Source organism: Euleptes europaea, chromosome 1 (genome assembly GCF_029931775.1).
Source record: "Euleptes europaea isolate rEulEur1 chromosome 1, rEulEur1.hap1, whole genome shotgun sequence".
NCBI classification, from domain to species: domain Eukaryota; kingdom Metazoa; phylum Chordata; class Lepidosauria; order Squamata; family Sphaerodactylidae; genus Euleptes; species Euleptes europaea.
In genome coordinates, this window is record NC_079312.1 from 132,261,064 (window position 1) to 132,287,242 (window position 26,179).

A 26,179-nucleotide genomic window follows, 5' to 3' on the forward strand; every position below is an offset into this window, starting at 1 on the left:
TATTTATTGATTTCTTTGACAATTTATATTTTTCAAGGGAAAAAAATCAATGGTTAATAATATCATATCAAGGTAAGAAAAAAAAGAAATAAAAATGAAAGAAAGAAGAAGAGAAATAGTAAATCTACTGTCGAAGGCTTTCACGGTCAGAGTTCATTGGTTCTTGTAGGTTATCCGGGCTGTGTGACCGTGGTCACACAGCCCGGATAACCTACAAGAACCAGTAAATGTACTAAGAATAAACGGATTAGTGTAATAAAAAGCATTTGATTATTTTCATTAAAAATTAATTATTTTGCAAATCCTCCATTTCTCCCTAGCACTCATTGAATACATATTGTTTTTCGAGCACACTGATATCATATCCCCTGGGCGTCTCTCAAGACGGGACTGGAGGGGGGGGGGGGAGAAGAAAGGAAAGGCGGCCAAGCCGGCGGCGTCTCCGGGCTGGGAAATGAAAGTCAAGTCTCTCCCCCTCCTCCTTTGGCTCTCCCTCTTCCCCTCCCCTCCCCTCCCCTCCCGAGGCGCCTCCCCCTCCTCCTCCTGGGGGCGGGGCGGGGGCTGGCCGGCTGCTGCGGCCCCACGCGGCGGCCGGGCCGGCGGCGCCCCCGGCGGGTTCCCCGCGCACTCCGGGCCCCTCTTGTCATGTTTGCGGTTTGGGACGAGGCGGCGAGCGGGTGCGCCGAGAAAAGCCGCGCGCCCTCCAGCCCCGCCGCACAGCCCGGGCAGCCCGGCCGCCAGCCGCCCGCTCCCCCGACGCCCCTGCCCGCGCGCGCGCCTCGACGGCGCCGCAGCCGCCAGAGCCCAGCAGCCGCAGGCCGGACCCCCCACCCCCGCCCAGCCCAGCGCAGGCGAGCGCGCCGCCAGAGCCCCTCTCGCGCGCTCCCCGGGGCCCCCTTTCCCTCCTTCCCCGCAGGTGGCCGCGCGTCGCGATGGGCGGCGGCGCCGTGCGGATGCTGCTGCTGCTCTTGGGGCTGCTGCACTGGGGCCCCGGCGGGGAGGGCAGGAAAAGCTGGAGGCGGCGCGGGCAGCAGCAGCAGCCGGCGGCGGCGGCGGCAGCCCGGGAGCGGAGCGAGGCCGCCGGGCAGCCGGTGGAGAGCTTCCCCTTGGACTTTACCGCCGTCGAGGGCAACATGGACAGTTTCATGGCTCAGATCAAGAGCCTGGCGCAGTCGCTGTACCCGTGCTCGGCGCAGAACCTGCACCAGGAGCTGAGGCGCCACTGGCTGCTCAACAGTTCGGTCGCTTGCAACGACGGCAGCCCGGCCGGGTGAGTGCTGACTCCCACCCACCCACCTCCTCTTCCTCCGGCGTCCTCGCCAGCGTCATTCGTGGCTCTTCAGGTCCGAGGCACCACTGGCAGCTTACAAGCCCACCTGCCTGCCTCAAGAGGCCACCAGAAAACTCACCCCTACCTCTTCTCTAGCTCCCCCTCCATCCTGTCCTGATTCTTTCGGACAGACTATAGGGCGAAAACGCACGGTCGCTTTATCCTCCTTTAATCCCTGTTTTAGCCAGGATCCAACGCACATTAGGCGAAATGCGTTCGATCCTGGCTGAAACAGGGATTAAAGGAGGATAAAGCGACCGTGCGTTTCCCCCCTCTGTTTCTCTGTCACCCCTAGTTTCTCAACACACAAGCTAGAGGTCTTTCACATCACCTACTTGCCTCGTCCCTTTAACGGGTCCCTTTAACGGGAGGTGCCAGGGATTGAACCTGGGACCTTCTGCATGCCAAGCAGGTGCTCTACCACTGAGCCACGGCCCCTCCCCGCTGCCCTTCTGCAAGTCCCACTGGAGAGGGATGACGGTGAAGTTAATTCACCTTTTGAAGACAATGGTGGTGTGAAGGATCAGAACTGGATGCAACTCTTTCTTTCTTCATTTTATGGTGTCTCCTTACTTTGTGTTAGGATTCCTTATATTTGCTAGTTACGGAGGGTAACTATGTTGGGTTGCAAATGGGAAATTACAGGAGTCGAATAGCACCTTGAAGACTAACACACTTTATTTCAGCACGAGCTTTTGTGAGTCAGAGCTCACTTCTTCAGACGCGCCGAAGTATGCTACAAAGTTCTTACAGAGTCCTATTGATAGCTCTCCCTTATTTAGGGAAATGTCCCAATCCATAGAACGTGGTGGAACCCTTTTATTTCAGAAAAGTATGGCTCTTGGGACTGTATAAATTGGTTATTAAAGCACCACAATCCACTGGGATTTCCGTTACCACAACTTCACTATCATGGTCTTAATTTCACAAATCAGAACTCTTTGCACTGATTGTATCTGGATGACCAGTCTCTCTGAAGCATGATTTTTGCTGAACAGAGATGCCTCAGAGAGCTAGCTCCCAGTGCTGTTTACTATTAATGCAGTATTCTGGTCCTTCTCTGTTCTTGTTGTAAGCATACTTAGAAGAACTTCAAAAAAGTGCTGAAACAATTCTGTCTAGTGTTCAAGCTCTGCTTCCACCACGTGGCCATTACTAAGAACACAGCCAGTAACAGGTGGAATAACTCTTTCCTCCCTGGAAATACTTAGGAATGCTAGGAATTTGTTTAATGCATTTATTTTGGAGCGAGATGAAAGCCAGCCCAGCCTGGCTCTGGGTCCCCGAGAAGGGCCTTTGATCAGACTCTGTTTGGAGCTCTTCTGACAGCCATCCTGTTTCTTTCTCTTGTTCTTTAACCAAGATTTTATGTAACCCTCTTGATATTATAATGAGTTGATGTATCAAAGAGTTTGTGGTTGAGTGAGCCAGTCTCCCTAATTAAGTTCACGCTGCCTTTTATTTGTTTTTATTTTAGCTACTACCTCAAAGAATCGAAAGGCAGTAGAAGGTGGCTGCTATTCCTGGAAGGTGAGCTTGAGTTTTCTTTAATTTTATTTTCATTTATTTAAGCAAAGTTCAATGAGTATAGGCTCTTTTTGTAGAAGTCAGAGGATGGTGGAAGAGCTTTCTAGCTGCTCTCTTCAAAGGACTTGCAGCATCTGTGTATGTGCTAGATGCCTTCTCTGTAAGCAGGGTCCCCATTCTTCCCCTCTTTTTACTATTTCATATACTGCTGCCTCCTGCAAACTTACTGGCAGGCTAACTACTCACCAGCTTTAATCAAAGCTACCTGCTCAGGCTATTTCTTTCTGTTGTTTGTTGTACACCGTAGCATTGATTCTCCCAGTTTTCACTGTATACATATAGTAAAGCTCGGAACAGATTTTAACTTCACGCTCCGGTTGTCTTCGCCCCTGAATAATATGGTAGCAGTCATCTGGCTTTTACATCCTAGCTCCAAATGATCTTTTTAGAAATGTCATAATGATTTCACTAAAATTTCTTTCGAGAAAGGACACTTAGGACTACAGCCTCAAAATTATTTTGGAAGTGACCATAGAGAATCTGTAGCCAAGAGTTATTATGACGATAATGATTTCTCGACATTACTGAAATAAACAAATGCTTTGCATGTCTTTGACCTTGCCAAGTATCTCAGATGCAGACTGAAGATGCGTCTCAGGAGTTCTGCTGTGTTTAGGAGCAGTCTTCTGTTGTTGGGTTGGTCTACCAGTCTGCTCGTAAACACACACATCACAATCCTGCAAGGGTAGTTCCATGGGCAGAAGCAGGCGTCTCATGTGAATCTTCTTTGCTGTGCTCATCCATGCCTAATTGAAGTGGCTGGATGGGCCTTTTCACAAAGGGCCATAGGTGATGCACACAATTAGAACAAAATCAGGCCATTACTTGAAAGTAAGTCCCATTGATTCCAAGTCCTTGATTCCAGAGGAGCTTCAGAGTGCAAAGCAGGCCCTTTTCATCTTTGTTGGCACAACAGTGGCATACAGTGAGGTCTGGAGTTGACTGTTGTGCTGGAGGGGGGCATGTTAGGATCAGGGTTTGGCTAAATATAAAAGTTGAAGGCATCCAATTAGTTCTTTGAAAAATTAAATGTTAGTGAAAAGCCCACTTAATAGTATTTTCAAAGGAGCTGTTCAAGGCGAATTATACTTTCTCTGTGGAAATGACAGCAGCCTGTCATTTTTGTGCTGTTGTTTACATCAAATACAGCATTTTAATTTTCCGGATTGAAAAATGGTACTTGAAGGACACGGTCAAAAAGTTGTATCCTGTTATAACACTATGCTACTCAGGGGTTAGAATGCTTATTTGTTTAAATATGTAATGTGCCGTAATATGTAGAAACAACAGTCAAATAGTACCCATTTGTGATTAAGTTCATTTTCAGGCACTCGCAAAATGTTATTGCTGAAGTAAATTATCTGATTCTTCTTTTTATGCACCAGGAGGCTGGTACTGCTTCAACAGAGAGAACTGCAACACTCGCTATGAAACAATGAGAAAACTTATGAGCTCCAAGGAGTGGCCCATGTCCAAAACTGGTAAGCTCTTTAATCCAATCAGCCTGGGATATATTTTTCTAAATATATGTTGCTTTAGCTGTCTATGTACAAAAAGCATCTGGTGTTATATTATCTCTCTGGAAAACCCTCTCCTGTTCCTTTTTTTAAGTCACAGCTGACTGTTGTTTCTACAAAAACCCTGTGGGGTTTTTAAGGCAAGAGAAGTTCAGAGGTAGATTGCCATTGCCTGGCTCTACGTCTAACCCTAGACTTCCTTGGTGGTCTCCCATCCAAATACTAACCAGGACTGACCCTGCTTAGCTTCTGCCATCTGATGAGAGCAGGGTAGCCTAGGCTATCCATGTCTGGGTATTCCTTTGGTTATTATTGATTGATGGATTCAATCTTATAAGTATGCTATTTTTTCGACATCCAGTGTGGCTCATAAAAGAAGAATAAAAGCATACAATTCTAAAATGAATTACAAAACAAAAACACAGCAATAACGCAGCCAGATTTTTAAAAAATGCGTAATGAAGACACCTCTGATCCGCCTGCGGAAAATGCTTTCTGAAAGATATAGGTTTTTTTTCCAGACAACAAAAAATTAAAAGAGAGAGAGATACTGATGTATTTACCTCAGAGAACATTGTGTAATTGAGGCCCAGGCTAGCCTGATCTCGTCAGATCTTAGAAGCTAAGCAGGGTCAGCCCTGGTTAGTATTTGGATGGGAGACCACCAAGGAATACCAGGGTTGCTGTGCAGAGGAAGGCACTGGCAAACCACCTCTGTTAGTCTCTTGCCATGAAAACCCCAAAAAAGAGTCGCCATAAGTCGGCTGCGACTTGACGGCACTTTACACACACACACACACAAGGCTACTATAAAGAAAGCTTGGACTCACTCTTAATACTCTCAACTTGGATGTGCTTCGCCTGGTTATCTGTTTGCATAGGAAGTACATATGGAGGAAGTATGCAAGTCTTTGACCTTTCTATTAGGATTTCTATCCAGGTCTGCTGTAATGATGAATACCTCCTATATGGCTGCATTCAGGAACCAGGAATAGCTGTCTATTTATGTAGCTCATTTATGTAACTTGCCTTGTCTCTGATGACAATATTGAAAATGGCAAATAAGTTTAAAGTAACATTAGGATAAAAGAGATCACTACTTGTGCCATTCAATATATCTAAATGAAAAACTCTTGCATCAAATGTTTTTTCATTTCCCCCCAGTTTTCTGCTTGAACTTTGTATTATATTATTTATTTACAGTTTTTATATACTACATTCAAAGCAGATATATTTTAATAGAGACAGGAACTATATAAAAATTAAAAGGTCTTGCATTGCCTCCTGAAGAGATTGAATTTCAGGCTTTATTGGACCAGGGATGACATCTCCACAAGCCTTATTGCAGCTGTATGTGCTGTAAAGTAGGTACCACCAGTAGTCCATCCCCTGTATGCTCACTGTAGGGATTGCAACAGGACAAAAAGAAGGTGACGATCTTTAAAGGTATCCAGTCAAATTCTGCCAGGGGCTAGCTCAGAACATAATGGTAATTTAGTAAATTCAAAAGCTTTATAATATGCTGGAGGTTGTAGTATGCAAGGAGGCTGGAGGGGTCCCTATCCTTGCTTAGTGCTGTCACACACTGATAGGAAAAATGCTAGTGGAGAAGCATGGGCAGTGACTTATAGGGAGCCAGTGTGGCGTAGTGGCCTGATTTTCAGTCTTGGATCCAAGAGACCCAGGTTCAAATCCCCACTCTGTTGTTGAAGCTTGCTGTTTGACCTTGGGCCGGACACCCATTCTCAGCTTAACCTACCTCACAGGTTGTTATGAGGATAAAACAGAGGAGAGAAGAATGATGTAAACTGCTTTGGGTCCCCATTAGGGAGAAAGAAGGTATAAATGAAGTAAATAAATAAATAGATGCTTTGATTTTGGTTTTGATGACACAGTAACCCTTATGCCAGTGTTTGGAACTGTCTAGTAATGGGGTGGATCCTACCCTTAATCCACCTATCTATTGAGCAAAATCCATTTAGTTATTTATTAAAATATTTAAAACTCCACCTAATCTACCCCATTAAAAACAGCTTTATCCTACGGGCCACAAATTTGTTTGTCTTATTTATTCTTTCACTGCTCAATCAAACCTGGTCTCCCTAATATTCTATAACTTTTGTCACAGAAAAGGGGATGGGCGTATGAGGTTTGCCACAGATGGGACATCGTGTCCAAGGATTCCTCTCTCCCCACCCCTTCCCTCCTGCCCCCTTCAGCCCTAGAGCAGGCAAGGGCCTTAACTGGCTGCCACCACTCTAGTTGTAGGGCTTCATTGCAGGGGGCCAGAGCACACTCCCAGCTCCCTAAACAATTCTCTTTTCAGTCAGGTCGTGCCCTAATGTATGATGGAATATGATATGTGAAGGACCCAGCCAGGGTGAATGAGAAACAGTTTATAAACACTATAATAATGAAGTAAATAAAAGAACAGTTATAACAACGGGGCAGAGTTAATACAGGGACACTACAACTGGACAGGGCAAAGTTCACACAAAAAAGAGTCCAGCTGGAAAACAGCAAATCTTCCTAATACGACACCCTTTCTTGCTTCCTATTCCTGCCTCAATATCTGATTGCAGTAGGGCCACCATGGAATGAAGGATCAACTCCCTCTAAAAGCAGACTTGCTACTCTTCAGCTTCAGAGGGTGAACACCTTCTCTAGCTGTAGCAGGCCTTACATTCTCTCTGTCAGACAGCATCTCATGTTGTTGTGAGATGCTGGCAGGGCGGGAGGAAATGTGGAGGGAGGAATGTGTGCCAGCATTGTGTGGGGTTGCCAGATGGTTTCAACAAAAATAATGAATGCACTTAAGAAAAAATTGTCAACCTCCTCCCCAGTATACATGATAAAGGAAGTTTATTGATAACTATCTATTTACATCTTATACTTTACAATAGATTGTGTCACTTTTATCGATATTTAGCCGCTAAATGTTGAGTTCAGAAATGACTAAACAAGATTTTGCCTCACCACCAAAGGGTAGGGTTGCCAACAACCTGGAGAAAAGATGTGCTGCTCCTTTAGCAGAGGCTTAATGGGATGTTATTTATCTCCCAGCCATTAAAAGCTTCAAGTACCCATTTCCATGCATTCAACCTCCATTAAAGGCACAGGACATTTTATCTCCAGGTTTTTAGCAACCCTACCAAAGAGGGAAGAGAGTGATGTCGGCGTTTGATTGTTGGCTAGTAAGTATAATTCAACCATTAGCACAGCACAGCAAATACAGGTATAAGTAGTTTAAAGTGACATTTACCAATAGTTAAGCAAATCAAATCCAAGACTTGTTTTATGTGACTTGTTGGAAACGAATATCTAGAGATCCTGTTGGACCTGACTCTGTTTTTACCCTGCAAAGGCACAGGACATATTTGATTATGGAGGGGGAAATGTCATGGTGAGTGGTGTGTGGAAGTCAGTGGACTGCCACTTTTCACTGACCCATATTCACACACATTGATGACATATTCTACTAACAGGACCAAGCATTAAAGCAGTTATTTTTTAACTTTGTTGAAAAAAGATGGGGCAGTGTCTCCTGAGTAGACTTAGTTGGCACATATCTGGTGCCAATAAATGCGGCTGCTTTGAAACAAGACATCTGTCATAAAGTTAGATATGAGATATACTTCTTAGTAAATATGAAAATTCAGGAGTTAGGACTTGCTCCCAAGTAAGTGAGTACAGGGTGCAAGAGACTTATGAACATTAGAAAGGCAACTGGAGAGTTCTCCAGTTTGTCAGTTGACTGAAAAACATATCTAAATATGTTTTAATAAACATTTAAAAATTGAAAAAATGTATACATTTAGGTAGTATAGTAGACATGCAGTTGGCATATGGGTAAGCTCTAGTCATGCTTACAAGATATAACGAAACTTGTGATAATTGCTAAATTCAGGCAGTCTGAACCCTGTGTATGTTTACTCAAAGTAAGTCCCACTGAGTTCTTGGGTTTACTCCCATGTAACTGTGCACAGAATTGCAGCTTAAATTGAAAGGCCATTATCCAGATATGTTTCCTAAAAGGAGAGAGTGGAAGTTTTCTTTTTGACAATTTAAGCTTTAAATATCAAATATGAATGAAGTAGAAGCAAAGGAATTGAGGGATCGAGTTTTAATTCTGTAGAAAATGCTGTTAGTGGGCAAGAAGTGATACAAAGGTTTGAAAGGGGTTAACACTTCCCTAGACTCAGCATCTCATGACTGCATTGATTCTCTGATTAGGCAATTTTTTACGTTCTGTAATGACCCCCCCCCCCAATTCTGTTCCTTCTTTGGACTCAGTTAAGTGACCCTTCTTCAGCCAGAGTGAAGCTGTTCCATCAAACCTGTTAGCATTATTAAAAAGAACTTAACATGTTCAAAGCTCAGTAATGTTTGCAGTGAACCACTGCAGTTAAAGTGGAGCTTACCTCCTGCAAGAAATTCCTACATTTCAAAAATTAAAAAATGCAACGTCTTGAAACTCTTCGCTAGATTGAGAGGGGAAGGGCAGGGAACAGAATGCCGAGACAAGCCAATCTTTCCTGCATTCCTGCCTCCCAGTGCTGAGGATTGGAAGGCTAGAGAAAGCCACAGCTCTGATTGGACAAGGAGGGCTGTCTATCTGGCTCTCCTATTCATGCTCAGTTGCATCTCTTGGCTGCTCAATTTAAAAATACCTGACATTTATATGGCCGGTATTTTCTCATTTGCTTTCCAGACAGAAAGCACAAATACTGGACTGTCTGGGTGAAAACTGGACAGCCAGCAACTCTAGTGTTGTTGCACCAGTGTGCTTATGTTACTTTAAGTGAAAACTGGAATTGACATGCATTTGGTGCTTCTGCACAAAAACTAGAGTTTTTGGAGAATTCTAGCGAGTTCGTCATACCACTTCTGGTTTTCACTGGAAGTGAAGTAAGTGTGCCAGCACGTCAGACCCGACCCCCCATTTCCTCTTAGGAGTTGCCAGCTGCAGCCTGGTCCCTCTTTGCCACTGGCGGGAGGTTTTGGGGGTGGAGCCTGAGGAGGACGGGGTTTGGGGGAGGGGAGGGACTTCAATGCCATAGAGTCCAATTGCCAAAGCAGCCATTTTCTCCAGGTGAACTGATCTCTATCTGTTGGAACTCAGTTGTAATATCAGGAGATCTCCAGCTAGTACCTGGAGGTTGTCAACCCTACTGGCAACTCTAGTTAGAGATCTGCCTCCGTGACAGCAATTGGTTCCTGTTTTTCCTCCATTTTCACCAGGCCCAATCCTGAGCTTTAGTGATTGCCTTGCAAATGTAGGCCTTCAGGGAATTTGACAGCCAGGCCTGAGACCTGTGCATGAGGGGAAAAGTTTTCTTGTCTTGACCAATGAGAAGAAATTATCTTTCAAACTAGAGTGGAATATATTCATGGTTATCGTACATTGATTGGCTTATCTACCTAGAGTAGAAATGGGCCTGCCATTTAGGGTTGCCAGGTACTTCCTGGCAACCAATGGGGAAGGGAGGGAGGAATTTACCAGCATAGGGTTGCCAGCATCCAGGAGATCTCCCGCTATTACAACTGATCTCCAGCCGATAGAGATCAGTTCACCTGGAGAAAATGGGCGCATTGGAAATTGAACTCTATGGCATTGAAGTCCCTCCCCTCCCTAAACCCCGCCCTCCTCAAGCTCTGCCCCCAAAATCTCCAGATATTTCCCAATGCGGAGCTGGCAACCCTATACTGGTAGCAAACTGAAGCCTATGTCTGTCACCGGCAACATGGGACATAACTTCTGGTGCACACTGGAAGTCACATCATGTCATTATCTGGGCAAAAACTCTATGGTATCTGGGCAAAAACTCTATGGTAGAAGCCGTTTTACCATAGAGTTTGTGCCCAAATGCCAGAGTGACTCCATGTCGCCAGTGATATGATGACATCAGTTCTGGTGAGCACCAGAAGAGACGTTGATGCGTCGCTGGCAACAGAGGCCCGGGCCTCAGTTTGTTGCTGGTAAGTCCCACCACTAGCCGTCAGGATGGCCCCAGAGGGAGGGCCCCCAATATGGGTGATCCTTCGCTCCTAGTAGGGGTCTGGCAACCCTACTGCTATTTGACGTAATAGATCAGTTTTCTTATCCCATTTTGGAAACCGCAATTTACATTGTTGGACCTTTTGCCTGAGGCCTTCCTTTACCCCATTCCTTTAATGACACCAAGATTAAACATTTGGAAATAATTTAATGGACAATACTGTACTGTTTAAATTGCTCTGAACCACGTACTTAAGATGCAGGCTAAAGACTGAAGGTCCTGTTCTCACAGATTGCTTTTCTTTTTAGCATCTTTCACCTGTTATGTTCATGTTGAATGTTGTCCATACATTGCTGAAGACTGCTTTAATGTTCTAAGGATTCCCCCCTCCTTAATATTTTCTTATTCTCCTTCTACAGGAACTGGCATTCTGTCATCACAACCAGAGGAAAATCCACACTGGTGGAATGCAAATATGGTGTAAGCAAAGGAATGGCTGTTGGAGTTGGGAGGAGTACAGCTGTGCAATGTAAACGTGATACTGGGGCAGGAACCAAACGGGAAAGGGGGAGTTGGCTCAAACATGAAATATTCAGGAGTGGGCCTTGCAACTTATAACAAGTAATTGTAAAACAAGTATGCTTTGAAGTTGCAGGTAAAGGTAATGCATTTAATGGAAAATAATGTCCTTGCTGTATCTGTCATGTTTCCCACCAGTTTTTCTCAGACAGCATTTCTGAGGTTTGACTAGATGAGGATGAATGGCAGCAGATTCAGGAAAGACAAAAGCAAGGGTCCCCACCTTTGCTGGTGCCCATCAAGTGTTTTTAGGAAGTGGGCAGGGCCAAGTAGGGCTTTTGCCCAGCAAGTCTTCTGATTAACTATTGGAGATTTGATTGGCTATGCAGATTTTGTTGCTTTGGCAGCAGTTGCCACCACAGCACAAGGATCTGCACTGTGTTACTGAATTTAAGCTGTGGCAATCAGTTTGTGGCTGGCTCCACCTCCTGCAACAGCCATTTTGTGGCAGCTATTTTATTGCTGCACTTACCATGCCATGTTAGAATTCCAAAACTTCCCACAAGCTCAAAAAGGTTGGAGACCCCTGAACTAAAGCAACTAGTTCTGAGAATAATAAATAGGAGCCATTGTGGTATAGTAGTTATAGTGCTGGACTAGGAGAACTGGGTTCGAATCCCTGCTCTGCCATGGAAATTTGCTGGATGACCTTGGGCCAGTCACACACTTTCAGCTTAACCTAACTCATAGGGCTGTTCTTAGGATAAAAATATGGAGAAGAGCATGATGGATAGAATCATAGAGTTGGAAGGGACAACCAGGGTCATCTAGTCCAACCCCCTGCACAATGCAGGAATTTCACAACTACCTCCCCCACACACACCCAGTGACCCCTATTCCATGCCCAGAAGATGGCCAAGATGCCCTCCCTCTCATGAACTGCCCAAGCTTATAGAATCAGCATTGCTGACAGATGGCCATCTAGTCTCTGCCACGTTGGGTCTCCAATGGGGAGGAAGGCAGGGATACAAGTTAAGTAAATATATAAAATAATGAATTTAGGGGATTTGTTACCACAAATTGAGGTGATTGCCTCTACTTCGCATTATTTTTAAAGAATTAGATTCATTCATGGAACACTGGAGTATTAGCTGGGGTAGCTGAATAGAACTCCCCTGTTTAGAAACAGGACATTATCACACCATGTCTGGGAAACGTGTGGAAAACACCTAAAGAGCAATGGTGCTTGAGGCGATTTGCTGTTTCCCCCCCCCCCCGCACTTCTGCCCGTTCTAACGTCTCTGAGACGTCTCTGAAATGTTAACCTTCTGAGCGCACCTCCAATGAAACAGCGCTCCCAAGAGATAAGGGGGCGTGGAGGAGCACCCCCTAATTTTGACATCGCTTGGGTTCCCCTCCACCCCCCTCTCGTCATGTCAGTGCGCCTGCGCGGTATCGTCAGTGCATCCGGACGATAGGGCAATGGGCTCACATTCCCCCCTACGGCAGGGAAACCCTAATCACAACCAATGCAGGCATTCCCCCGCCCCCCAAATAAACCAAAATGAGCTGTTCCTTGCACAGAGCTGCCGTCTTTGCGGGCGTTGGTGCAACGATGTTGCATTTTATCGCTGGGACGAGCGGGAGAAAGATAAAAAACAGGCAGGGAGAAACTTTGTGCCGGCACTGGAGAGCCCTGACTTTTGTGTGTGTGTGTGTGTGTGCGCGCATGCGGGCGAGCACTCTCTCTATTCCTCAGTCTCCCTTCCTCCTCGGGCTGCTTCCCCCTCCCCCCTCTGCCGCTCGCAGCAATTTTGCTACTTTCTCAGCCCTTGCCCTCCTCTGCACAAGCATTTTTTTGGGGGGGGATTTAGTAGCAGTAAAGATTGGTGGATGCAAACGGGAGGGGAGGGGGAAGGTGGTGGGAGGAGAAAGGCTTTTCATTGGGTGTTGTGAAAAGAGAGGAGGAGAACAGAATAGCGTTTGTAATTGAACGCACCCCTTGGCTTGCCGGTTTTGAAACGACATAAGGAAATACATCGTGGTATAGGCGTTTTCGGAAAAAACAGATGTCTGGCGCTTCCAAAGCATTTCCAAGCTGAAACGGGAGGTCTGCAGTGCGTGGGGGAAAGAATGTAACGTTTTTAAAGGGTTTGAGAGACGTTTCCCAGACTGGGTGCGATAAGCCTCACACTATCATTCTCAAATGCTGGGGATAAACAGCAGAGGATTTTCATGCCCTGTCCGTGAGCTTTCAGGGCCATCCAATTGGGAATTGTTGGGGAAAGAATGCTGGGCTACATGGAGCTTGGTCTACACTTCCAGCTAAATTAATGCAAAGTAAGTTTAACATGAACAAATGATACATTGATACAGATAGTACCAAATAGTACACCATTGTTCTTTGGAAATCACTGACCACAAAATGTGTTAAAGGAAACTAATGTAGCTGGGTTCTGAGAGGGACTAGAGAAAGAGGGTATCTCATTAATTAGGAATGGTCAAGGCTTAACTTTTCCCTAAATGTAGGATAATTAGAAGTGACCAGCTGGCACTGTGGTACTTCTAATGTTGCACTATGTACTTTGCACTGGGTCTAATTTTGGGGATAGGTAATCCTGTGCCCTGAACTGGATGGCCTAGGCTAACCTGATTTAGTTAGATCTCAGAAGCTAAGCAGGGTCAGCCCTGGTTAGTATTTGGATGGGAGACCACCAAGGACTACCAGGGTTGCTGTGCAGAGGAAGGCACTGGCAAACCACCTCTGTTCGTCTCTTGCCATGAAAACCCCAAAAAGGGGGTCGCCATAAGTCGGCTGCGACTTGACAGCACTTTACACACACAATCCTGTGGCACAGAGTGGTGAGCTGCAGTATTGCAGTCAGAGCTCTGCTCATGACTTGAGTTTCATCCCGACGGAAGTCGGTTTCAGGTAGCCTGCTCAAGGTTGACTCAGCCTTCCATCCTTCCAAGGTCGGTAAAATGAGTACCCAGCTTGCTGGGGGTAAAGGGAAGATGACTGGGGAAGGCAATGGCAAACCACCCTGTAAACAGTCGGCCTAGTAAACGTCGTGATATGACGTCACCTCATGGGTCAGTAATGACCCGGTGTTTGCAAAGGGGACTAACTTTACCTTTACCTAGTCCACTGATACATTTTAGCAAGGCTGCTCTGCTGGGGTTGTGATGACAGATGCTTGAAGGGGACCTAAGATGGAGACATGTTGGTCACCACCCTTCAGATCTCAGGGATGAATAGAAGACTCGCTAGGAAATGTGCATGTAAAACCTTCCATGCTTAAGGAGCTGCTCAAGGTGGATAGAGAAAAAGGTTATATCAAAAGGTCACAATGGTCCTTTCTGGTCATAAAATGTAAACAAATGTAGGATAGATGACAGGTTCAGGTGCATTATTTTTTGGGACAGTCACTAGAGCACTGGTTCCCAACCAGGGGTCCACGGACCACCAGGGGTCCGCGAGAACTAAGTTAAGGTCCGCGAAACAAAGTTATAAACCCATAATAAATTAATATTTTCAATTAAAAGTTCTCTATTATAAAAATATATATTCAAATATTATTCTAAGTTTAATGTTTAACTAACAGTTATGATTAAAGTTTATTTTCAAATTCTCTGAATTTTTATTTTGAACCTTGGGGTTCCTGCACCGAACAAAAAAATCCTGGTGGTCCCTGGTCAAAAAAAGGTTGGGAACCACTGCACTAGAGGAACTTAATGAGAGTTCCCTGTCAACATGGACTCATGGAAAAAGATGGAGTCACTGGAGTTTAGAACCACTTCAACCTTTACAAAGCAGCTCCATCCACCAATGTTTGCCATGGTAAACCAGGAAGCTGTGGCCAATTGAAGCTCTCTGGCAGATCTCCCTGAGTGTTTCAGACTGCAGTTACAATAACAAAAACCAGTGGAACACCAGTATATATGCAATATGAAACAACTCTTAAAAAGGAGGAATAATATAATAAATGTACATGTTAATGTAACCAGGATAGGTCAGTAAATCTAAATGAATGCTACTTGAGTAATTTCTTTCTGGAGAATATCCAACTGATACCTCAGATCAGAGTGGGCATGAAATTGGTCTCTTCCCGTTTCCTGTAGGGTTTAATTTGCTTGACCCCAATCTTACCCTGCTTTGCACATCAGGAGAATAGTGGTGTTCACATATTTCTTGTCTCTTGCAGTTTCATCCCGTATTGCTCAAGCGATGTCTGGTGTGGAGCCTCTGCCAAGACCGAGAAAAGTGAGTGCTTCTGACAGGCCCCTGCTGCCAGACAGACATTATGCATTAAAGGGATATGGCCCAGCTTCTCTACAGTTATGCAAATGAAGGAATGGCTCTTGCCAGTGGGCAGGAAGGAATAATAAATATCCTCTAGATAAAACATCCGCTTCCAAACCCTGCTTTGTCATGGTTCAGAGCACCATCACACAGGGATGTCACAGCAATAACCAGAGGGGAATAGCTGCATCCTGAGTATCTGATGCAGCCCGTTTCATTTAGATAAACTTCCTCCAGTCCCTGCAGCTACCACCATGAATAGAGTTTAACTTTTATATTTTGTAAGGAAGAACTGAACAGTGCCAGGATTTGCAAACTGAATTAAGAATGCTTCTGATGTTGCGCATGGGCTTGAGGACTTCAGTATACCGCCTAGAATTATTACAGAAACTACACATGGAGGCTCACTATGGCTCAGAGGAAGATGTTGAGAAGGAAACCTTTCAGCTGACTGAAGAAGAGATCTGTGCAATTCAGAAGCTGATTTGCTACTCCATTTCTACTGGATATAATTTTTCAGGGATGGGAAACATTACATTTTGCTGTATAAAGTGAGCAAAGTCCTCTAAAATGAAGCCTACCTGTGTGAATTTGGAGCTAGGACCATGGATCAGAAAAGATGTTAGACCTGAGATGCGCTGCTAAAACTGCAGTATTTTCCTGGCTCATTTTTTCCCTACTGATACGTCTCCTTTCAGTAACTTTCTGAATAAATTAGTGGTATGTTTTTCCAATGAGTGCTGACCCCAAATCTTCAGTGGAAAGGAAGTCTTTACTGGGAACACTTTTGTTTTTTTTCCAGATGACTATGTCTTCATGGGATCTCTCATCATACAAGAGGTTGTAAAGGAATTGGTGGGGAAAGGCCTTGGAAATGCCAAGGTGCTGCTGCTGGCAGGAAGCAGGTACATGCTTGTGTATGAAAACTATGTAGGAAGGAGAGAAACATCAGCTAAAGACATCACAAAATACTGTCCAATCAGGATCTCAATCATCACAAAGTAGTGTCCAAGGCACAGATTCAATCTTTTGTCATTCCTACGTGTCAGTAGATATTTCTGGCCAAAAGGAGGAATTCTGAGACACTTACATCAGTCTCGGTGTCCATACACACAGAATGTGTTAGCTTTTTCAGTAAGGATTATTTAGGATTAAGTACATAATTCTTGCATTACTTGCTTTTATGGGAACACAGACATCAAACAGAGGACAGAGAAGGGTAAGTACAGCTGCCAGTATACTACAAGTGGAGACCTGCAACAAACATTTCCAGAATGCTTTTAGGTTGCCCAAAAATAGCTAAAAAGATGAGAATAGTCCCAGGTTTGCAGCCACCCTTGGTCTAGCAAAAAGCAAGCAGTTTTTCCTTTCCAACCATTCACAAGCCTGGGAGAACACTGCTTCTGAGACTGGTCAGCAGCAGAAGCACTTTCTCAGCCCCAAGAACGGCTGGAGAGGTAGGACTATTTCCACCCTTCCTGTCATCCTTGATTCTTATGAGAGTGTAGCTGCTCCCTATGTACTGATAACAGTGGGAAACCATGGGGGAATATAGATATCTGCTATAATTTGATGCAAAGTCCAACGAGTGTGGCCTAAACTTTGAAGATGCCGCTTATTATTTATTACTACAAAAACAGGATTGCTTTCAGATGGTAAGGATTCTCTCCTGTGAATGCAGAGGAATGCATGTTGACAACAGACCTTTCACACATGGTAGTTTTTTTGCACACTTCTGATCTCATAAGCAGTCTTTCTAATGGTTAGTAAATTGAACACTAGAATTGGAAGAGACATACGGATCATGTGCTCCATCCCAGACAACCATCCCACTGTTTTTATTAATTGAATCACTGATTTCTCAAATTACTTAACAAATTAGAATTCTGAAAGCCTTGTGTGCAACCACATTTCTTTGAACTCGCCTGTCGCACAGCAAACAGGCAATGGGAACATTTGCAAAAGCATTTGTGTAATTTAAATAAGGTGATGCTAACACAGGTACTATAGGAACTGTGTGAAAATTCAGTTTATTGGATTTGAATAGTTGACAGTGCCATCCTAAAAGGATGGGCTTAAAAAGGTATAACTTTTGCCTTGGATGGCACTGTTGGTGCCTATTGTAAATTACAATGAATACTTCTGCAGTTGAGCTACTAATCTCACTGAAACACTGACCTTCTTGTTGCAGTGCTGGTGGAACAGGGGTGCTCCTGAATGTGGATCGTGTAGCAGAGCAGCTGGAAGAGATGGGGTATCCTGGGATTCAGGTCCGTGGCCTGGCAGACTCTGGCTGGTTCTTGGATAATAAACAATATCGCAGAACAGACTGCATTGATAGCATAACCTGCGCCCCCACAGAAGCCATCAGGAGAGGACTTAGGTACTGAAAGTATTCTAAGGTCTCCTTTCGCAGAAAGTCAGACGCTGGTCTGAGACACCCAGTCTTTCTCTTTGTAATTGTAGGATATCTACTGCGTTTAGCTGATAAAATTCTACTTGGAAACGCATGAATATTCACGAAATGTCTAGGCTCTGCTGAGAGCATACTGGGCATCATATGTACAGATGTGACATGTTAATATAGTGAGAATTTCCTTTTTGCTAATGTATATCATTCCTCACCTTGGCAGCTTTACTGCCCTCTGCTGTCCATAATTTTTGGAATTCACACATTCACAGATAACAGTTCCAGCATCCCTTAGATTGTAGTTAGATGTTTACAGCTGAACAAGTTTCTTTAATTAACTATTATTATAATTTTATATTTCAGATATTGGAATGGAATTATTCCAGAACGTTGCAAAATGCAGTTTAAAGAGGGCGAGGAATGGAATTGTTTCTTTGGCTATAAAATTTATCCCACTCTCCGATGTAAGTGTAAAGGGCAGGCTTTCTGTTTGGTGATGTGAAACAGACTCCAGAAGAGTCTTCCTTAACTACTAATGGCTAGGGATAACGAGCAGTTAAAGAATTTTCAGTTGGTTCATCATGTGCCTTTTAACCAATGGATGAGTAAATTTACAAAGTGTTAAAACATCATAAAAGTGACATTTTTAGGAAGAAATATTTAGTATTTTCTTTTTAATTTCCTATCAAAGTAGAACATCGGCATTAAAAATTTCCTCAATAAATAAGCGAGTCCTTAACTTTTCAGCCTCACTGATAAAATATCCTGTGCCAATTCATCAAGTAGAGCTTTAGTTAACGGATTCTGCCAATTAAACCTTGCTGCCTTAATTATAGTAAATATTTTCTCCAATTCTTTCACTCTGTAGCTCCTGTTTTTGTGGTGCAGTGGCTCTTTGACGAAGCTCAGCTCACTGTAGACAATGTACATTTGACTGGCCAGCCAGTACAAGAGGGACAGTGGCTTTACATACAGAATCTGGGCCGTGAGCTGAGGAACACTCTCAAGGATGTGACGTTAGTCTTACCTCTTATAATTTCCTTATATTTCAAAGTGTTTTTTTAATGATGTGGGATAGGAATCTGCTCTTGTTACAATCTGAGATCTTCAAAACTCTTAACAGGCCACATTGTTAGAACAATTTTAAACATTTGTGTACATCTAAGCTGCATTTAGAAATCTTGTAACTCAGTGTGAGGAAAATATTATTGAGAATTCAATGGTTAATGTTGAGCTAGTGCTTTTATTTCCTATGGTAAAGCCAGCGTGGTGTAGTGGTTAAGAGCGGTGGTTTGGAGCGGTGAACTCTAACCTAGAGAACCGGGTTTGATTCCCCACTCCTCCACGTGAACGGCAGATGCTAATCTGGTGAACCGGGTTGGTTTCCCCACTCTTCCACATGAAGCCAACTGGGTGACCTTGGGCTAGTCACAGCTCTCTTAGAGCTCTCTCAGCCACACCTTCCTCATAAGGCGTCTGTTGTGGGGAAGGGTTGGGAAAGTGATTGTAAGCTGGTTTGATTCTTCCTTAAGTGGTGGAGAAAGTCAGCATATAAAAACCTCCTCCTTCTGGATAAAGCCAGGACTTAACATTCATGTCTACTATTATACCCTTTCTAGCCTTCTCCACAGGGGTGTTCACGAAGCACTAAGAAGCCTCGTGCAATAATGTAATTAATCCTCTAGTGTCTCAGGCCATTGATATCATAATCAACTGAGCACAGCACCTCGGAGAAGCTCAGATGTGAAGCTCCAAGTGTAAACCAGCAGCCACCCTACCAATTCAGGCTGACACATACCCAAAAAACGAGCTACCCAAGCCATGTTGCAAGGAGCAGTGCAAGTTTTGGTTGTGAGGAAGGGAATGCAGAAATATTTGTGTTTTTGTCACACCTACTTCATGTCCCTTTTTTTTTTTCCAGTGCCAGCTTTGCTCCAGCTTGTTTGTCTCATGAGATCATCACACGCACGTAAGTGTCTAGAATGGGAAGAGGTAGAGTCTCAGTCTTGCTTTGCACCTTCTCAGAATGAGGCTTTATATCTAGAAGACAAAACAATTTATCAACTGGTACCCAACTTTTGGTATGAAATTATATTCAAGACTCACAATGCATTCATGAATTTGTACATATGAATATCAATTCAATAATAACAAAGGTACATATTACTTTACAATAATAACAAAGGTACATATTACATAAAGGTACATATTACATGTGTTAACATGCTCCTAGGTTTCACTTGTTTCCTAGAGGTTAACTTCCTCAGAACATTCTGAACATGGAAGGTGATTGTGCGCTGGTAACATAAACAGAGCACTATAGCATTATATAAGGATCTGAGGAAACTCTATATGTGTACTAGTATTAAAATCCACTTCAGAAAGAAGTTTGAGAATGTTCTGAGGAAGTTAACCTCTATGAAATAAGTGAAACCTAGGCACTTGTTAACACAAAATTAACCTGCTACACAAAGGAGGCAACTTGCTGCACATAATACATGAGGAAGTGTTGTATAAAAGAAAGAAAAAGCAATATAGCCGCCATTTATTTTGTATTTAGTCTGGATTAAAAGGTATTAATTTGTAAGATTTGTATTACAAATGTAATATGTGCCTTTGTTACTGTTAAATTGATATTCATATATACAAATACATGAATATATTGTGAGTCTCGAATATAGTTTCATACCAAAAGTTGGGTACCAGTTGATAAATGGTTTGTCTTGCACATTTAGTACCAGACTCCTCCCATTATTATCATTCAGTTTATATCTAGAAGAGCACAATGGAAGGCCACCCCTCAGCCTCCCACTTAACAAAGGTTCCCCGGAACACTGCTGGCGGTCTTACTAAGCGAGAGTAATTGTTTACCAGGGTTTGGGTCCTATAGTGCCTTTCTGTCAGAACAGCAGCAGCTCCTCCAATAGAACTTTTCCAGGAGGGAGATTTTTACTGATTCCCTCCTTCTGCAGATTGCCAGTTTGCTCCCCACACTGTTCCTTTGGGTCCACTGACCTGCAGGAACACAATTTTGAAGGCCACAGAAAACTGCGGCAAGAGAGGGGAGTCAGGGAACTTCCTCTAGCATGACTCTGCTCACTCTCCTTCGAATACAAGCCCAGGTTTGTGGAACAGCCTTCTAACAGCCAGTGAAAACTGTCTCCTCTCTGTTGTAGGATTTGACTCTGGGAAGCATTATGCACAGTGAAACGTCTAAGTTCCTGAAACCTATTTGCCTTCTTTGCTGCACGTGTTCCCCTTTTCTTCCTGGCATGGCTCAGTAGTCATTCTGTGATGGCACCTTGACTGCAGACCCAAAAACCATGACAAACACAGGATTATCTGTGACACGCCCTAACACAGCTCTTTGTTGTTGTGCTTGTGTGCTCCCAGCACTTCTCCATCTTCCTCTCATGTGTGGCACACAGTTGAAGACTTCGTGGTGTGGAAAGCCTTGAAGCAAGCTCCATGGCATGCAACTGCAGCTGCCTGGGCAAATTGTTGTTTCTTTACACCTCACAACCTAGGATTCTAACCGGGGATTAAATGGAGATTGAGAATCATGGTTTGGAAGGAAACAACCCTCAGTTTGCTCAGGCCCTTGCATGATGCAGCCAACTGGAGTTTGATTTATGCCTTTCCAAACCCCGAGGACTTTGATCCTGTTCCATAGAGGAAGTGGAGGAAGGAAGGGGAGTGTACAAGCACAGCAGCAAACTTGGCATGAACAAACCTCTGTCACAATATTGGACTGTGGCCATTGTGATGTCACCACATCTGCATGCAAATCAAGTCCACCTCTTCTGTGGGGTCTAGGAGAGCAATGCTAAGCAGGGTCTACTCAGAAGTAAGTTCAATTTTATTGGGTGGAGCTTAGTCTCAGGAAAGTGTTCTTAAGAGTGCAGCCTGTGTTGAGCAGCTGTTCTGCCTAATCACTGTGTTGCTATTTTGGATAATCATGTGCCAATTGACATGAAAATGAGTAATGAGTATCATGGTGATATTCCATACACTGAAGTAATTTGTATGGTTTGTTATTGCAGTCACTGGACAGACATCCAAGTGAAAGGGACCTCTTTACCCCGTGCTTTGCACTGCTGGGACCGCAGCCTACACGACAGCAACAAGAACGGGAAAGCCCCACTGAAAGGCTGCCCCATCCATTTGATTGACAGCTGTCCCTGGCCACACTGCAATCCCTCATGCCCTACCATTCAGGACCAATACACAGGGCAAGAGATGAATGTGATCCAGTTTCTCATGCACATGGGTTTTGATGTGCAGAAGATGGCACAGCAGCAGGGCCTGGAACCAAGTAAACTCCTGGGGATGCTGAGCAGTGGTAGCTAGGAGAATTTTCCACTAAGGAGGACCAAGTGACTGCCTGAAGTGAAGGGGCCTTTTCGTTCCTTTCTCAAACTTTCTGCCTGCCTTGCCCGCTTTCACTACACAAGCAACTACACAGACACACAGGCAAACTCATGCACGCACCCTCTGGTACAGTTTGTGTATCAAGATAAAAGGAACAGATTCTCACGCCATTTGATTGAAACGTTGCCTCTGCTTCAGGGGACATTCTCAGCTAAGCAAAACCTCTGTCCATATTAAATTCCCTAAGGGGTGCAACATCTGAATAGAAAATTTACAATCATGAACCCTCTCCAGAAATAAAAGGACGTAATACTTTTTTTTTTTTACCCTTTTCAAGAACCTTTCATACCATAAATGGACAATACGTGGGGAGACAAAGCACTGGATTATTTATCCAATTAGAAGCATCTCACAATGTAACATAATGTACAAACCAATCACACAGGCTAGAAATGGGACTTTTTCTTGTACTCCCTTTACTTTTATATTATTTTATAAAATGATTTTTATTACTTAATTTTTAAAGAAATAAGCAAGAAATATAAGATTAATATTGTTTTGTAACCTTTTAAAAAAATAATGGCAAACCACCTTGTGCTACTTTTGGCAATGTGAAAATATTTATTTTAATATGTAAATGCTATTTATAAGGGCTGACCCAAGATGTGCTCGTATGATGTTGTAAAGTTGTAAATAGTTCTCCTTTGGAAAGGTTTTCCTTTGGATCATGTATGTTTGGGAGAGGGCAAAAGGGTCAGCAGTGGCATTGTTATTTTAATTATTATTAGAGTCCCGTGATTCCATTGCGGTATGTTTGTTGTTTCTTGTTACTTGTGAATGGAAAAAGATACCTGTCGCAGCCTCTGGGAAAAAAAGTTTTATCCAACCTCATCAGCTATAAGCATCCTGCATCCCTTGTTCAAAAAGGGGTATTCCTTATACAGGTAAATTGCTATCCTATATACGAAGGAACTTACCCATTGTTAGACATGAAACAGCAAATTGATGGGTGCTGAAAAGGGCAATGCAAATATACAGAACGACTGCTTAGGTCCAAACAAGTTGCCACGGTGTGTTTATCAAGAAATTCTTGGATACAACACATAGCTCATATCATTTCTGCACTTAGCAATGGAATAGCAAATTTGGGTTACTTCCATACAGAGGTTTTTCTTTGCTTGGCTTCCAGACTGGAGGGCTTTAAAAACAAAAAAAAGGATCCACTCAATGTGTGCTAAGTTTCCTTGTGGTAGGTTTTCCATATCCTCAGTATGCTGTTTCCCAAACCTGCTTTACTCCATTCTTTTTGCATAGAATACAGTCCAAATACACAAGCACATTGTGGAAGGAGCGGTGTGCATATTCCTGCAGCAAAGGCCCTTTGCACATTGGCATCATTTTTTCGCAATCAGCTCCACACAGGTACCATTTTTGCAATATTTTTTCTTGCCATGCCACCATAGGGCTTTTTGTGGCCCTTAACTGCTATGGCACTATAACAATCCATTGCCACATGTCTATTTTTGTTTCAGAGTTTAGCTCTTCTGAATTCTCATTTTTCAGAAATGAAGTATGCAGGTCTTTTTATTGAGGAGATAAAAGCAAAAGGACACAGGTAATTTTTGTTCCAATTACCTGAAAAGGAATGGAGAAGGGAAGCTCCAAAATGGCAGAAGGGATATTATTTGTGTGTCACACTATAGCACTATAACAATCTATTGCTATGTATCTTCAGGTTTTAACAGAACCATTATAGTGCTATAGAACATATGAAGAAAGGATCATAAAAGCACTGGCAAGCTGCCATGGTAGCCAAGGTGACAATTCCTGCAAGAGCCAATGTGAGGTTGTTGTGGAGTACAGGTGGAAGCTCTGTCACCACAAGTGCTTCTGCATTCACAGGGACAATGAAAGCACTGGAGAGACTTCTCTCCAAGTGGAAGCAACCTTTGGCTGATTTTGAGATATAGGAATGTTACATACCACATCTGTCATACCATATCCTTTTTCAGCTGCTGCACAAATGTCCTGAAACTCACATGCAAATTCAGAGGACTCCAGCTCTGAGGACTGTTCCCAATCCTAGATTCCTTCACCATCAGGCAAACACATCCAGATCCTCCACCTTACTCTCTGGCTTGATTACTTTAATCAGCAAACTCCAAAACCCAACCAACTCATAGCTGGTTGAGTATTATCCTTGCTGACCTTAAAGACACGTGATGGAAATAACAGAGACAGAAAGGGACCTGTGCGCATTTGCAGTTGCCAGGCACCTTCATATTGCCAAAGAAACAATTTCTTGCCACCACCCACAAATTTAATTTATCTTTGTTTGATAACGAAGAATTATACCAGTGTTGGTTGCTATGGATACACAATTCTGCTGGGGGTCCTTATTCAAGCCTCCCACAAGCTCCTGATCTACTGTAATGTTGAACTAGATGGTGGGTCCTGGTTGATTGTAGCCCATCCAGTGATCAAGTTGTTGGCGTAGGAATAAGACAGTAATATAGGTCTGAAAGCTGGATTGCTTGCTTGTTTGTTTTAGCTATCTAAAATACCCAGAGCAGTTAGATTGACGAGTTGCAGGAACATGATGCAGTAACTGTCATTCAAACACGAAGAAGCTAAGCTCTCCCATTCCTAAACTGAAGGCAGCCATTAGAAGGGTGGCTGCGAAAGAGAAAGGTGTGCATGTTTTGCAGATAATAGCATCAAGCTGAAGAAAAATACAGCCTGCCTAGCCAGTTTTATATCTGTTTTATACATGTATGTGCCAACTTATAAAATGGAGAAGGGAAGAATGTTGTAAGCCACTTTGTGTTCAGATTGGGGAGAAGAGTGGGGTATAAAAGAAGTAACATAAAATAGACTTGTTATATGAACAGTCCTAAAGGTAAAGGTCCCCTGTGCAAGCACCAGGTCATTGCTGACCCATGGGGTAACATCACATCCCAACGTTTACTAGGCAGGCTTAGTTTACGGGGTGGTTTGCCAGTGGCTTCCCCAGTAATCTTCCCTTTACCCCCAGCAAGCTGGGTTCTCATTTTACTGGCCTAGGAAGGATGGAAGGCTGAGTCATCTTCCAGGAAGGGGAAATTTCAAGGGAGATTCATCTCCATCGACAAGGGAGAGAAGACAGAAATAATCCACACTGGTAGGCTGATGAGCAGAATACTCTGCCTCAGGACAGGATACCTAATTGATTTCCTAGGCCATCTATTCAATCAATCAAATTTATTCATGTTGTGGTCACAGACCTTAACAATCCAACTACACCCAGAATAAAATAAAATTCAACCCACAGCTGCATTGATCCACTATCGCAATAACATCTACTACTACACATTGAAATAAAACAATAAAAACTCCCCCCCCCCATTAAAAAACATTTACCATGATATTGTGGAGCATATCAAGCCATTATATTACCTGTATCAGGCCTATTAAAACTTTTCCTTAGTTTAAACGCTGTAATGAAAAAAGAGGCCAAGGCCATCTATTAATCACTACTGATACATTGTGCAGATAGCTGGTCCCTTAAGAAAAATCCAAAAGCAGCACATTGGCTGCTTCTAATATGCATGTCATTACTATACTGGAGTTGGAGAAAGTTAATAAGAATCCATGTTTAATTGCATATCTGAGTGCCTTGCAAAATTGGTTCACAATGTTTTTACTACGTTTTCTCCTCAGGACATAATAAACTCAAAAAGAAAATGTAATGCTCCCTTCTTATATCTAATCAGGAAAATATGACAACCAACAATACTACTTACAAATAAAAACAGTTGCCAATTCCTAAACATTATGTAAACAAATAATACGGTCATATACTTTTTTGTACATTCAAATTTATATTAACAGTATTCCTTAGTTAAAAATTTCATAGATAATTATGTTATCTATAACCCTTTTCCTAATACTGTTCAGCCACCTGTTGACTGGGCAGCTGATTGTCATGATGCTACTTGCAAGCACACAGGTTCTCATAGAGGGCTTCACAAGTCATATTCTGCAAACAGCAACACTACTATATAGAGCAGATGAATCGAGATTTAGGATCTAAAGATGCAATCCTATAAGTGCCTACTCGGGTTTACCTCTGGGTAAAAAGGCACAGGACAGCATGGCATGTAC

At 43.3% G+C, this 26,179-nt stretch overlaps 1 protein-coding gene across 1 annotated transcript; it reads left to right on the forward strand.

Moving 5' to 3' along the window:
• The first annotated feature begins 917 nt into the window (after positions 1 to 917).
• NOTUM (notum, palmitoleoyl-protein carboxylesterase) lies at positions 918 to 22,191 on the forward strand. The gene is made up of 11 exons (XM_056858022.1): positions 918 to 1,270; positions 2,808 to 2,860; positions 4,303 to 4,398; positions 10,853 to 10,913; positions 15,158 to 15,216; positions 16,058 to 16,160; positions 17,447 to 17,638; positions 18,029 to 18,129; positions 18,534 to 18,681; positions 19,587 to 19,634; positions 21,709 to 22,191. Exons 1-11 carry the CDS (start codon positions 933 to 935, stop codon positions 22,013 to 22,015), a joined length of 1,506 nt encoding a protein of 501 aa, XP_056714000.1. The 5' UTR covers positions 918 to 932; the 3' UTR covers positions 22,016 to 22,191.
• The last annotated feature ends 3,988 nt before the right edge of the window (positions 22,192 to 26,179 follow it).